At 36.7% G+C, this 12,741-nt stretch overlaps 1 protein-coding gene and 1 long non-coding RNA gene across 2 annotated transcripts; both read right to left on the bottom strand.

The window, feature by feature from the left end:
- Nucleotides 1-19: 19 nt before the first annotated feature.
- LOC110746322 (receptor-like protein 9DC3) lies at nt 20-5,036 on the bottom strand (the record flags this gene model as incomplete). The annotated part of the gene is made up of 2 exons (XM_021946536.2): nt 20-3,055; nt 4,887-5,036. Coding segments are annotated over 2 exons (2,892 nt in total), but the record flags the coding sequence as incomplete, so codon positions are not given.
- A 2,756-nt stretch (nt 5,037-7,792) lies between these two features.
- Nucleotides 7,793-8,737, bottom strand: LOC148296834 (uncharacterized). Its single transcript, XR_015833376.1, has 2 exons — nt 8,684-8,737; nt 7,793-8,555 (listed from the first exon to the last, which is right to left on the bottom strand). It is a non-coding gene; the product is annotated as an uncharacterized LOC148296834 (long non-coding RNA).
- Between the last annotated feature and the right edge of the window lie 4,004 nt (nt 8,738-12,741).

Genomic DNA, 12,741 nt, shown 5'->3' with positions numbered 1-12,741 from the left:
TAGTAGAAAAAAGAAGTAATAAATCCAATCAATATAAAATCATATGCAAAACCTTAACAGTAGAACAAATAAACCAGAAGATCAAACACACGAACAAATACAAACAACGGTAAAAGCACATACAAAAGTTTTTTTTTTCCATTGCATAAAGGTGCCACACCAACATCAACATAAATGCAAACTAACATAACCGCTGTCATGCATCCATCAATCCAGCACACACTACACTACAGACTCAACAAAGGATAGAAGGAGAAGGAAAGAACCACACAACACAGAGAAAAACAGAAGATGCAAAGCCTAATTAGTAAACTCAATTTATGCCTCCGCAACTCTCCCTTTTGGTTATCATTAATCTGATCATTCCAACACTCTTCAGAAACATCTCCTGCCTCCTTGTGATTGCAACGTCCGCAATAACCACTCCCACGACCAACCCGCTTCCCAATCCCGCCAAAATAAATTTCCAATCAAATTCAAATGCTCCAGCTGAGCCTGAATCATTTTCTTCCACGCTTGAAGGTGGCAGTTGAGGGGCCTTAGCAACTCCGCATTTGTTTGGCAATATATCTCCACACAATCCAGGGTTTCCCTCATATGAAGTGCTATTGAATGTAGTAAGTTGCCTTCCTTGTGGTATTGGACCTGTAAGGTTGTTGTGAGAGACATCAAATTCTCCAAGGAAGGTAAGCTGCGCCAGTTGTGGAGGGATCTCTCCTGAGAAGTTGTTGTGTGAGAGGTCCAATGATTCAAGCTGTGTTAAGTTCCCTAATGATGATGGGATGGAACCAGTGAGAATGTTGTTGGACATATTGAGTGAGCGAAGGCCCTTTAGTTCTCCAATAAATTCAGGAATCCTTCCCTCAAATTTGTTGCTGGAGAGATCAATGGCCGTAAAGTCTTCTTGAATTTTTGCAAAGTATCTCTCCACACCTTTAATTGTTGCTGTTATTGAGTACTCGACATCAATACGAGTTGTGAAATCGATACGAGTTGCGAAGTCCATACGAGTGGCGAAAGAAATGTCAATAGTTATCTCTGCCTTCAAATATGTGGACTGGTTCAGAGTGATGCCTCTCATGGCATTCCCAGAGAAAATGTATTCAAGTGGAAACTCACCTGTGAAATTATTGTAAGACAGATCAAGAAAGCGCAACTCAGGGAAACTAAGATTCTTTTCAGGCTTCCCTATCACATCATACAACTCATTATGGTCCATCGCCACAAGTTTTAACTTTGGGAGAGTCCCAAACCACAACGGGAAAACATCATTGAATTTATTGCTTGACAGAACCATAAACTCAAGCATCACACAATTCGCCAATGACCTCGGTAGGTGCCCTTGCAATTGGTTATGACTAACATCAATCATTTTCAGAATGCTTCTGTTAGCCGTTGTGTATGTTTGAGGAAGAAAGCCATGAAAAGAGTTGTTTCTGAGATTTAAAACTTGCAGACCATCACTAAAGTTTCCAAGACACTGCGGAAGCATGCCACTCAATCTGTTATTCGACAAATCAAGAAACCGAAGTTGACTCAAACTGCAAATCAATGGTGAAACTTGTCCAGTTAAATTGTTGTTTGACATTTGATAGTATAGGAGGTTTGGCGGAGGTATAGGTAGTTGTCCGAGTAGCATGTTGGATGACATGTCGATGTACTTCAAAGTTTCTGTGCTTGTGTTCCACATCCATTGCGGTACTTGGCCATGCATTTTGTTTTCAGCAAGTCTCAACCACTGCAAGTTTACTTGATATCTCAGGAAATCTGGGAACTCTCTTATGTTGCATGAACCCAATCCTAGAATCCTGAACTGTTGAATAGGTGCATTCACAGTTCCGGATTCAATGAGCAAGTCTAAATTGTTATCACCTAGACGGAGTGCCGTGAGATTTTGTAGCTTAAGAAACATGTGAAACTCAACCGGACCGCTGAGTCTATTGTGATCTAGAAAAAGGTCCTGGAGATTACTTTGATTTGATAATGACTTGGGAATGGAACTATTTAATTGATTTCTACCAAGATCTAGATGAGTTAGTGTAGTAAGGTTACCTAGCCAAGGTGGGATTGGACCAGTGAATTGATTCTGATGAAGCGAAAGCCAAGTGAGCTGGGTAAGGTTTGCCAAAGAATCAGGAATGGGACCTCCAAATTTGTTTTCAGAAATGTCTAGATAAGTGAGCTGCCTAAGATTACCAAGTGAAGCTGGAACCAACCCTTCGGAAAAATTACATGCAGGCGCATCCAACTCTTGCAACAAATCAAGCTTTGCGATTGAACGCAAGTTTCCGAAAATCCTAGTGTACCCAAGTTTCAGTGACATGAGAAGACTACTTCGATTAAATTCAGGCATAAAACCAGTAAGATCCAGGTTGTATCCCACATTCAGACGTTGTAAGTTTGGTAATTTGAAAATTCTTACTGGGAATTCACCAAACAGCTCACAGTCCAAGAGGGCCAGGGATGTCAAAAATGATAAATTTGCCATGGAATTGGGCACTGTCGAAGATATACTAATGTAACTGAGATCAAGCTTTTCTAGACTGGTTAAGTTTTGAACTAGACTTCCAAAATTGGATGCGTTAAGCAACAATCCATTACCGGAAACTATATCAAGATTGAAAGATAGATCAAGGGATGACAACTTGGACAACTGTGAAACTTCCGATGGAACTTGACCAGAAAATGCAGAGGCAGAGAAGTTGAGATAAGTGAGCCTCGGAAAATTCCTAATGTTGGTAGGAATTTGAGAGTAATTGAAGTGATTATCAGCAAGGTTCAGTCTCTGAAGATGGACAAGGCGGAAGAGGCTGCTGTTGGAGTGGATAGATCCATAGAGACAACTGCTACTAAGATCAAGGCCAATCACGTGACCCGTCTGCACATCACAATCCACGCCGTCCCACGAGCAGCAGTTGCTAGTTTCTCCATCAGCTAGTTTCCATGATGAAACTTTCGTATAGGCACCCTCATAAACGGAAGCAGATAAGTTAACAATAAAGCTTTGCTTGAACTCCAGCAAGGCAGAGCTCTCCTCATCATGGCATGATGGCTGCTGTAAAGAGTACAAAGAGTTTGCAATAACCACAAGATTAGACAAGAGAAATAGTTTGTAAAGCATGTAACTGGACATATCAAATAAGCACTGGGATAACCCCATACTAGAATCTGTTTTCATAATTCTGTTTTCAACTCTTAAAGCATATGTGGAAGTTGATAGAGCTATATACATAGACTGGTTTGAACTCGAATTCCTGAGCAATAATACTCACAAGATTAATTTTCAAACAAGATGGAAGGGCATGCAGGAAACTTGACTTCAAGTAAACAATAATTTAATCTGCATGAAGTCAAGTCGTCCAACTACTATATGAAATATGGATCAGAAGTTAAAGAGATATTGTTAAAGTCAAAAACGTAGGTTTCGATCAATAAGACATGCAATCAAATAAGACTATCTGTACAACTAAGCCTATCTAAAATTACATATAGGTACTACCTGTTCACTTTTTGGCTACAAATTGAACCAAAAGGTCCGCATTTATAAAGGAGCAGGGATGACAATAGTGAAAGTAAGGCTGGCATGGACTGATCAATTCTTGATCAAATTGTTAATTATTTATATTATCACATAAGATTAAAAAAAAACAAGATGGGGATCAGGGAATAACAATGCATGCATTTGCAATAATTGTATAAAAGAAACATGTAATAGGAACCCCGGAAATCGGTTGGTGGCGATGGGTGACCAGTCAGCCAGCCATGTTCGTGAAGTTGTCCCTCTCTGTCCAAAGCAAACCAGTCGAGTCTGCGTGAGTTAAGTTTTCTATTTCTAGTTTTGAGTTCTATTTGGGTATATGTTTTTGGGATTTTTTGTTTTATTAGGCTTGGATAACTTGTGCTAGTAGAAGCTTGTACTCACCCCATTGATTCAAACACATCCAAATGCAGTTAATCTAAAAGTGACAAAGGCCATGGAAATATTTTTTAAAAAAAAATAACAAAGTAAAAAGCAAATCGTCATACACATCACCACAATTGAAGCATATGATAGATTGAATTTAGACATTAGAGGAACAATATAGCTGGAGAGTTTTAAGACATGCAAAACAATGAGAAATAGCGAACTAATGCAGTCACTGTGCATTTATGCATTTATGCATCCATTCATCCAATCTAGAATCCACAGAAGAAGACACAGAGCAGGAGACAGCCTATATATGAAAACGAAAAGTGCATTAGCAAATGCATTATGGATTGCCCCTTTGGACAAACTGATCAACTGGGACAACATATGTGTGCTACGTGGACAAAGAATTATCAACAGCATTGACATTTCTTTTGTCGAAAATTTAGAGTCTAACTCTAAATTGAAACCTTACGTACCCGACCACATTTATGTGATTTCCGGTCAGGTCTTAACTCTCACCAATTCCCAAAGTTATGTGATTTTTGTTGATGGCATAACAGTTTATTTATTTATTTTATTATTATTATTATTTAAATAAAAACCTCCATGGTATGAGGAGAAATTTATTAAAAAGAATAAGTAAACAATGGGGGGGATAACTGACCAAACCCCACAACAAAGCCAACCCCAAGGATGGGATCAAACTAGACACACAAGATCAACGAAAGCGAAACATGAGAAAACCCACAAAATCTTTAGCATAAGCGGTAGCAGCCCACGAAAGTAAGGAGTCCCACCAGTAATAGGCACCGTTATCAGCACCAAAATTTGCTAATATATTTGTGACACAATTACCTTCCCGATAAATATGAGTGCAAACAAAATTTATCTTCTTAATGTGCCAAAAACAGTTCTTCCACTCCATATGCAAAAACAAGGGAATGGAATAAGAGGTAGAGGAGAAAAAATGACCTACCAAAGAAGAATCAGTTTCGAGCCAAAGATGCTTCCAATCTCTCACCCAAGCAACTCTGATAGCCTCAAGAAAAGCAAGACCTTTAGCCGCAGTTGAGCTAGGCCAGTCTTGATTAGAAGCAAAAGCACCAAGAACCTTGCCCTCACTATTTCAGAAAACACCCCGAAAACCTGAGCCTGAAGCTTTACAAGAACCATCAATGTTGACTTTAACCCAACCAGTAGGGGGAGGAGACCACATCACACAAGGTTTGTCTACTAGGAGAATCTCTCCTAATTATACAAGGAAATAGATACATTAATTAAATAGGAGAATCTCTCCTAATTATACAAGGATTGTCTACTATATGAAAAAAGGAAATAAATCACCTAATTAACTTAGGAAATAAATCTCCTTAATTTGTTAGGCCTCCTACCCTTTTCTGTGTTTGATTTTGTATTGTCAATTACAATGCTATGTTCTTGTCCTCTAAGGTGGTATTTATTAGGTGTACTGTGTTCGGAAAGATGTGTTTTCACTTCAAAATTATGTATGCATGGTGTGGGAGTGATTTTCCTCCCTAGAGAATATTCGTCTCAAGATCCCTTCTTCCTCTTAACTCCTCTTTCTCCCTAGAGAATGGTCTTTTACTCACGAGGAGAACCGGGTGGCCGGAGCCTTGTGTGAGAGAGGGAGAAAGTGGCAGCTCAGCGGCGGACCCAGAAAATTTTCAAGGAAAGGGCAATATTTCAAAGCCTAAAAGCTTAACGAAAAAAACAACCAAATACCCTGATAATTTAAACGATATTTAAAAAGGCTAAAAACACTATATTAATCACATTAACCAATTCACCATGTTAATTATATACAAATAAACACCACATTGAAATATTAACCAATTCACCATATTAATCATTTAATCAAACCACAACAATCTTTATTAATTAATTAAAAACTCAAAATATAGAGAAATAAATAAATTCAAAAAAATCTATACAAAATAGCCAAAACAAAAACTCAATCAATTAACCAAAACCCAACAATCCATCTTAATTAATCAAAGCATAAAGAGAAATAACTTTGAAATTTGAGAGAGAAATTAATTTTCCAGACAAATTGTGGAGGGTTGGTCCATTGGTGGATGGCTTATCTCTTCTGGTTTTGGAGCTGCCATGGCTTATGCCCACTTCACAACCCTTCTTTTGCCTTTGAAACAACTGGGTTTCTACCAAATGAATCAAAGAATACAAAGAGGGAGAGAGATCCTTTCACAGTTTCGTTGTTGAATGAATGTAATGGAATTTACTTGTACCAATTTGAGAGAGTGACAGATAGTCAATGATAATGAAAAAAACACAAAGAGAAAAGCTAATGGATGATGGAGGCAAAGGAGGATTGAGAAAAAAGGAATGTGGTTGGGGAGTTGGCCGGTGTGGGTAGCGGCTAGTGGCCCTTTCTTTTTATTTTATTATTATTATTTTTTTGGTTTCACTTGGACCAAAACTTTGCGTTTTGGACATACCACTTAAAAAAAAGAAGCCAGGCAGCCTTGCGCAGCAAATAATCGAACAGCTGGTGGGCAGTAGCAGAGGGGCATTTCCAGCTTCTTAAAGAGATTTTCCGGCGAGGGGAGGTGTAGCTGCACCTCCTTGCGCCTTTGTAGATCTGTTGCATTCCTAAAAGGACACAAATTAATGTGCAAACAACCAATTAAAAATACCCGCAAGTGCACGAATCTAATGAAGTATAGATTATGTAAGTACGGGGTCGATCCCACGAAGAACTTGTCGGTTTCCTATAAGTTCTAATTTGAGTACGTAAAGAACACTAATTTTACACAACACACAAACACAATACAAATTGGAAACTAAAAATGAAGTAAGGAAGATAAAAGAAATGAAACAACACAAGAAAATAAAGAAAAACACAAACAGCACTTTCTATCACCCGTTTATCACCATTTGGACAGATTCGTTTCTCTGTTTTTCAGTTTCGACCTCTGTCCAGTTTTTGACCTATAACTTTCCAACCGTTTATCCAAAATTCACGTTCTTTATACGGTTGGAATCAGCACAGAAAATTCAAGAACACAACGCGGACCAAAAGTCCAAAACAATTACGAAACAAACAAAATTCAGTGACAAAGACACAAAACGTGTCAAACACGCAACTCACACACACATTGGGGGGGTTTTTTGATTTGGTTCAAGTGACCTATTTCTATTGCATGAAAGTAAATGGACTTTGAATTTAAATGTGAATGGCAGAGATGAATTATCAAAATGTGAAATTAAAATGTAACAAACACTAGGGTTTCGGAATCCACCCTAAACAATTCTACCCATGTTCATGGATACTCAAGTGATGAACTCTAAATGTATTGATGAAGATGTTCGCAATCAAGACCATGGGTCGTGGCTCAAGACGCATTGATTCTCTCTAATATACGTAAAGTGCATGGTTCGTGCTACAATACTTGTGCCCTCCTCATAACCGAACCTAGGTATGGTTCGTACTTCGATTCGATTGCAAGGAAAACCCATTAAGTTCAAAGAGAATATGAACATCACAAGAACCCTAATAGCATGGTGTTTACATTAGGTATTCAAGAAACCAATTCACATGGATGGTTCTTACTCCATCCATCTATTGCTTAGGAAAACATGAAGATACACATAATCCCAACAACCTCAAGAAGCATGCTTTCAAAGGTAATCAATCAAGGAAAACACACATCAAGGATAGATTAATTTGGTGAATTGGAATTCATCAATTGTTGTCAAGAAACCAATTCACATGATGCTCACTTAAACAAGTTCAATCATTTGTTGCTAATTAGAAATTGTGTTCTTGGTTATCTTACACAACTTCTCAACTTTAGCTACATGCATACAACCTAAGGTGATTAAGCAAAGGAAGCAAACACATATCATAAAATTCAATTAGTGAATGGGGTTCATCAACAACATCTAGAAATTCATACACTCAAGCATCAAAACAATAAGGTAATCATGTTTAGGGCTTCAACCTAAGCCCTAGCTATGGAGTTTAGTTCCTCATAATCATTTCAAACACAAATTCAAAATGAAATTAGAAAGAGTTTACAGATTTTCAGAAAATGATGAAAGCTTCAAGATCATCAATGGTGGAAGTCTTCTTCTCCACTTTTCTTGACTGCACCTTGTCTTTCTCCTAGCTCCAAGCTCCAAAATCTGCTCTCAATTGTGTAGAATGGTGGAATACCCTCTCTCCCGTTGCAAAAACTCCCCCAAATCTGATTGCAATCCCTTTTGACTTCTCTCTCTCCTCCTTTCCAGCTTTTCTTTTAGTATAAAACTTATTCTTTCTCTAAAGCTATTGCCCATTGTCCCCTTGCAAATGATGAAACCTTGTTTTAAGGTATAATCCAAGGCTCCAATTGACTCAGGAAATGCCACTCAAATGCAATCCATTGTTACCAAAAGGTGTGGTAACAAGTAGAAATAAAATGCTATTAAGTGGGGGTGAAAACTGGGCCAAAACAAACATCCAGAGCCAGCGTCAATTGTCCGATCAGCTGGATAGGCTACACTTGCCCAATGGAGCTCAAATTTGGATATGTTGTAGTTAACATCCATTGGAACAAGTCTTATGAAGATCATCACCTCATCCAAGGACCGGAACATGCTGATCCAAGGCCACGAAGTTGACCTACGAAAATGAACAAAAACAGAATTTATATCAAATAATGCACTTTTAGCTCATTTTCATACAAACCAAGGTAAAACCTATTAAAACACAAAAAAGAAGTAAAAAGCTATAAAATGTCAAGAACTAACTCAAAATAGTGGGTGAATAACATGAAAAATCATGTGTAAAAATGAACCGAACAAGATCCGCCAGTGCAGCTAGGGTTTGTGAGAGGGGATTTCTGCAAAGCTTCAGACGTACCTCAGGCCTTGTGAGTGGCAATGTATTTATAGAAGCCTTGGTGGCTAGGGTTTCGTAAGAATAATACCTCACATGGAGATGCACTACTAAAAAAAACCCCTTGCGCGACCAAACTTTGTGCGACGAAACAAAATTCGTCGCGCAAAGTGACTTTGCGCGACAAATATAAATAATCGTCGCTCAAAGTCTTACGCGACTCAATTTTGCGCAACGAAAAACAAATCGTCGCACAAAGTCTCTTTGCGCGACAAAACTTTGCGCGACGACAAAGAATCGTCGCGAAAAGTAACTTTGCGCGACGAATACTAGAATTCGGTGCACAAAGTTTTGCGCGACGAATAGTGATTCGTCTCGCAAAGTATTTACAAAAATAAATAAATAAAAAATTATTTTTAAAAATTTTTGGATGCCTTTGCGCGACGAAATAATAATCTTCGTCTCGCAAAGTCTTTACTAAAATTAAATTTAAAAAAAAAATTTGGATGACTTTGCGCAACGAAATAATAATCTTCGTCTCGCAAAGTCTATACAAAAATAAATAAAATAAAAAAATTATTTTGTTAGAAAAATATATTATTGTAGTTCGGATTGGGTTTTTGTTAGAAAATATATATTTTAAATTGACGATCAAATTGGTTCATTGTATTCATATAGGGTCAAGGAATGTAGCTGTAAAAAATCATCAAAATCGGAGTTAAAATAACTGTTTAATCGTGATTTTTGTTTATAAGCATTGAAAAATTTGTCCCATTACGTGATCTCTGAATGTTTATTTTTTCCGATTTTTGGGGTATACGATCTCGAAGTATAAACAAACAAGTTTAACGATTGGATCGTTGAAACTGGTTTCATAGAATACATATGCTATTAAAACAATATATTCACTAACAATTAAGAGTTTATTTATACTTTTGTTAAATATAACATAAGATTTTGTGGTATCCACTAGTGTAAATATTTTAAATTGACGATCGAAGTGGTTCATTGTATTCATATAGGGTCAAGGAGTGTAGCTGTAAAAAATCATGAAAATCAGAGTTGAAATAACCATTAAATCGTGATTTTTCGTTTATAACCGTCGAAAAGTTTTATCCTATTACTTAATCTCTGAATGTTTATTTTTTTCCGATTTTTGGCGTATATGATCTGGAAGTGTAAACAAACAAATTTGACGGTTGGATCGTTGAAACTAGTTTCGTAGAATGCGTATGCCATGAAAACAATATATTCACTAACAAATAAGAGTTTATTTATACTTTTATTAAATATAACATAAGATTTTGTGGTATCTACTAGTGTAAATATTTTAAATTGACGATCGAATGCAATCATTGTATTCATATAGGGTCAAGGAGTGTAGCTATAAAAAATCATGAAAATCAGAGTTGAAATAACCATTAAATCGTGATTTTTCGTTTATAACCGTCGAAAAGTTTTGTCCTATTACTTAATCTCTGAATGTTTATTTTTTCCGATTTTTGGCGTATATGATCTCGAAGTGTAAACAAACAAATTTGACGGTTGGATCGTTGAAACTAGTTTCGTAGAATGCGTATGCCATGAAAATAATATATTCACTAACAAATAAGAGTTTATTTATACTTTTATTAAATATAACATAAGATTTTGTGGTATCTACTAGTGTAAATATTTTAAATTGACGATCGAATGCAATCATTGTATTCATATAGGGTCAAGGAGTGTAGTTGTAAAAAATCATGAAAATCAGAGTTGAAATAACCGTTGAATCGTGATTTTTCGTTTATAACCGTCGAAAAGTTTTATCCTATTACTTAATCTCTGAATGTTTATTTTTTCCGATTTTTGGCGTATATGATCTGGAAGTGTAAACAAATAAATTTGACGGTTGGATCGTTGAAACTAGTTTCGTAGAATGCGTATGCCATGAAAACAATATATTCACTAACAAATAAGAGTTTATTTATACTTTTATTAAATATAACATACGATTTTGTGGTATCTGATCGGTTCATAATTGTATATTATTTCTTACCCTTCTAGCTTATGATTTGGTTATGTTTTTGAGTTAAACTTGTGCTTTTAATCCTTTTTGTGTTTATCTTTCAGTTAATTGAGCTTTAGGTAACAATGATGGCTTTGGAGAACATAATTCATGCAATTAAAGCATGTTAAGGCCTAATTTGGATGAATTGATGAAGAGCTTAAAGACAAATTCATTATGGCTACAGCCCCCTGCCAGTCCAGTTCCGTAGGTCATATTGCAAGCTTTGTTTCAGCAACCTACATAGCTCGGATGAGGCCACATTCTTCATGAAAGTTGCTCCAATTGGTATGTACTATAACATATCCAAAATTCAGCCCCATTGGATAAATCTGGAGTCCGTTACCTAGCAAACACAGAACCATGCTCAGGATGGATCTTATCAGCGCGGAAAATGAGTTAGCAATTTGTTTCAACCTTAACTTCTTCCTCCGACCTTGGATTGGCCCAAATAACATATGGCTGGAAAGAAGACATTCTGAACTTCAATTTAGAGTGCTTAAAGTCCTAATTTGATTAAGAGAAGCCCAAGTTGTAAGCCCTTGAAGTTGCTGGTCATGCTGACCTCAGCATGTGCTGGTTGGATGCTTGGTCATGGTGAGCTAGGTATGAGCTATCATTTCTGGTTGGAAGCTTGGTCATGGTGACATGAAGATGAGCTAGGGCTGCTGGTGGGATTTATTAGTGAAGTGCATCAACCATTTCAGATTTTATAATGGAAGTGTTGTATGCATTAGTGAAGTGCATCAACCATTTCAGATTTTATAAAACAAGTGTTGTATGCATTAGCCATACTTAATTCAGATTTTCAGCTTCCTTAGGCCTATATATAGTGAGGTTTCCCAAGCTTGTAAACACACCCCAAGGGGGGGAGCTCTCAAACACTTCTCTAGAGCTCCCTTCCCTTCTCTCCCTCAAATTCTCTTAGTTTCCCTTTGTAGTTCTCAATTGTTGTAATAAGATCATTCTATTAAATTTTCTTTGTACTAAATATCAAACACTTTTCCTTTCTCTTCTTCTAATTCTCTAAAGCTTTCAAACACATGTTCTTCCAAAATCCTCAAAGTTCTCAAACATCTCTCTACTTCCCTTCTCTTCCAAAAGTCTCCATGTCTCAAACACTTCACAAACACATTTCTCTTCCTTCCCTAAGTTCTCAAATTCTCCAAGTTCACAAACATCCTCCAAGTTCTCAACCACTCTCTTCCAAATTCTCAAAGTTCCTAAACACTCTCTTCCAAAATCCACAAAGCTCTCAAAACACCTCTCTACTTTCTTCTCCAAATCCTCCAAGTTCTTAAACACTTTCTTCTCCCTCCTCAAAGTTCTCAAACACTTCCTTTCTTCCTCAAAGTTCTCTTAGTTTCCTTAATGTTTTCTTAGTTGTAATTTATTTTTCTTTGTTATGTAAATTCTTTTCTTAAGTTTTCAAGTTGAATTAGTTTCCAAGTTTCAATTATGGTTTTTGTTCTTATTCATTATGCTTATAAGTTAATATGCTAGTTTGAATGATTGATCACCATTTAGGCTTGCATGTTAGCTATCTTGGTTTGAATTAAGAGTATACACCATGCTTTAATTCGAATTGAACTATGAATAGGAAGAGTATGTATGGACATTCGACAACAGGGATTAGATACATACTTGGTTGTTTAAAATGTTCTTCTATGCTTAATGGGTTCCTAATGCTTAATTTTAGGTTAGACAACAAATGATCAAATTAGGGAATTAGGAACACAAGGTTATGACCACACACCATGGCTTAATCATACTTTAGCTAGAATCAATCCATTAATCTAAATTGAACTTGGGAACTTATTTGCTTGAGTTACTTATTTCTTTCTTCCTTGTTTTATGTTCTTTGTTTTTGTTTCTATTTTGTGTAGGGAAACTAAATTGGATCATTCAATCACCAATCCCTGT

The sequence above is a fragment of the Prunus avium genome, chromosome 2 (assembly GCF_965620075.1).
Source record: "Prunus avium chromosome 2, drPruAviu1.hap1.1, whole genome shotgun sequence".
NCBI classification, from domain to species: domain Eukaryota; kingdom Viridiplantae; phylum Streptophyta; class Magnoliopsida; order Rosales; family Rosaceae; genus Prunus; species Prunus avium.
The sequence above is the reverse complement of the archived record's forward strand: the minus strand, read 5'-3'. Positions and strand labels throughout refer to the sequence as shown.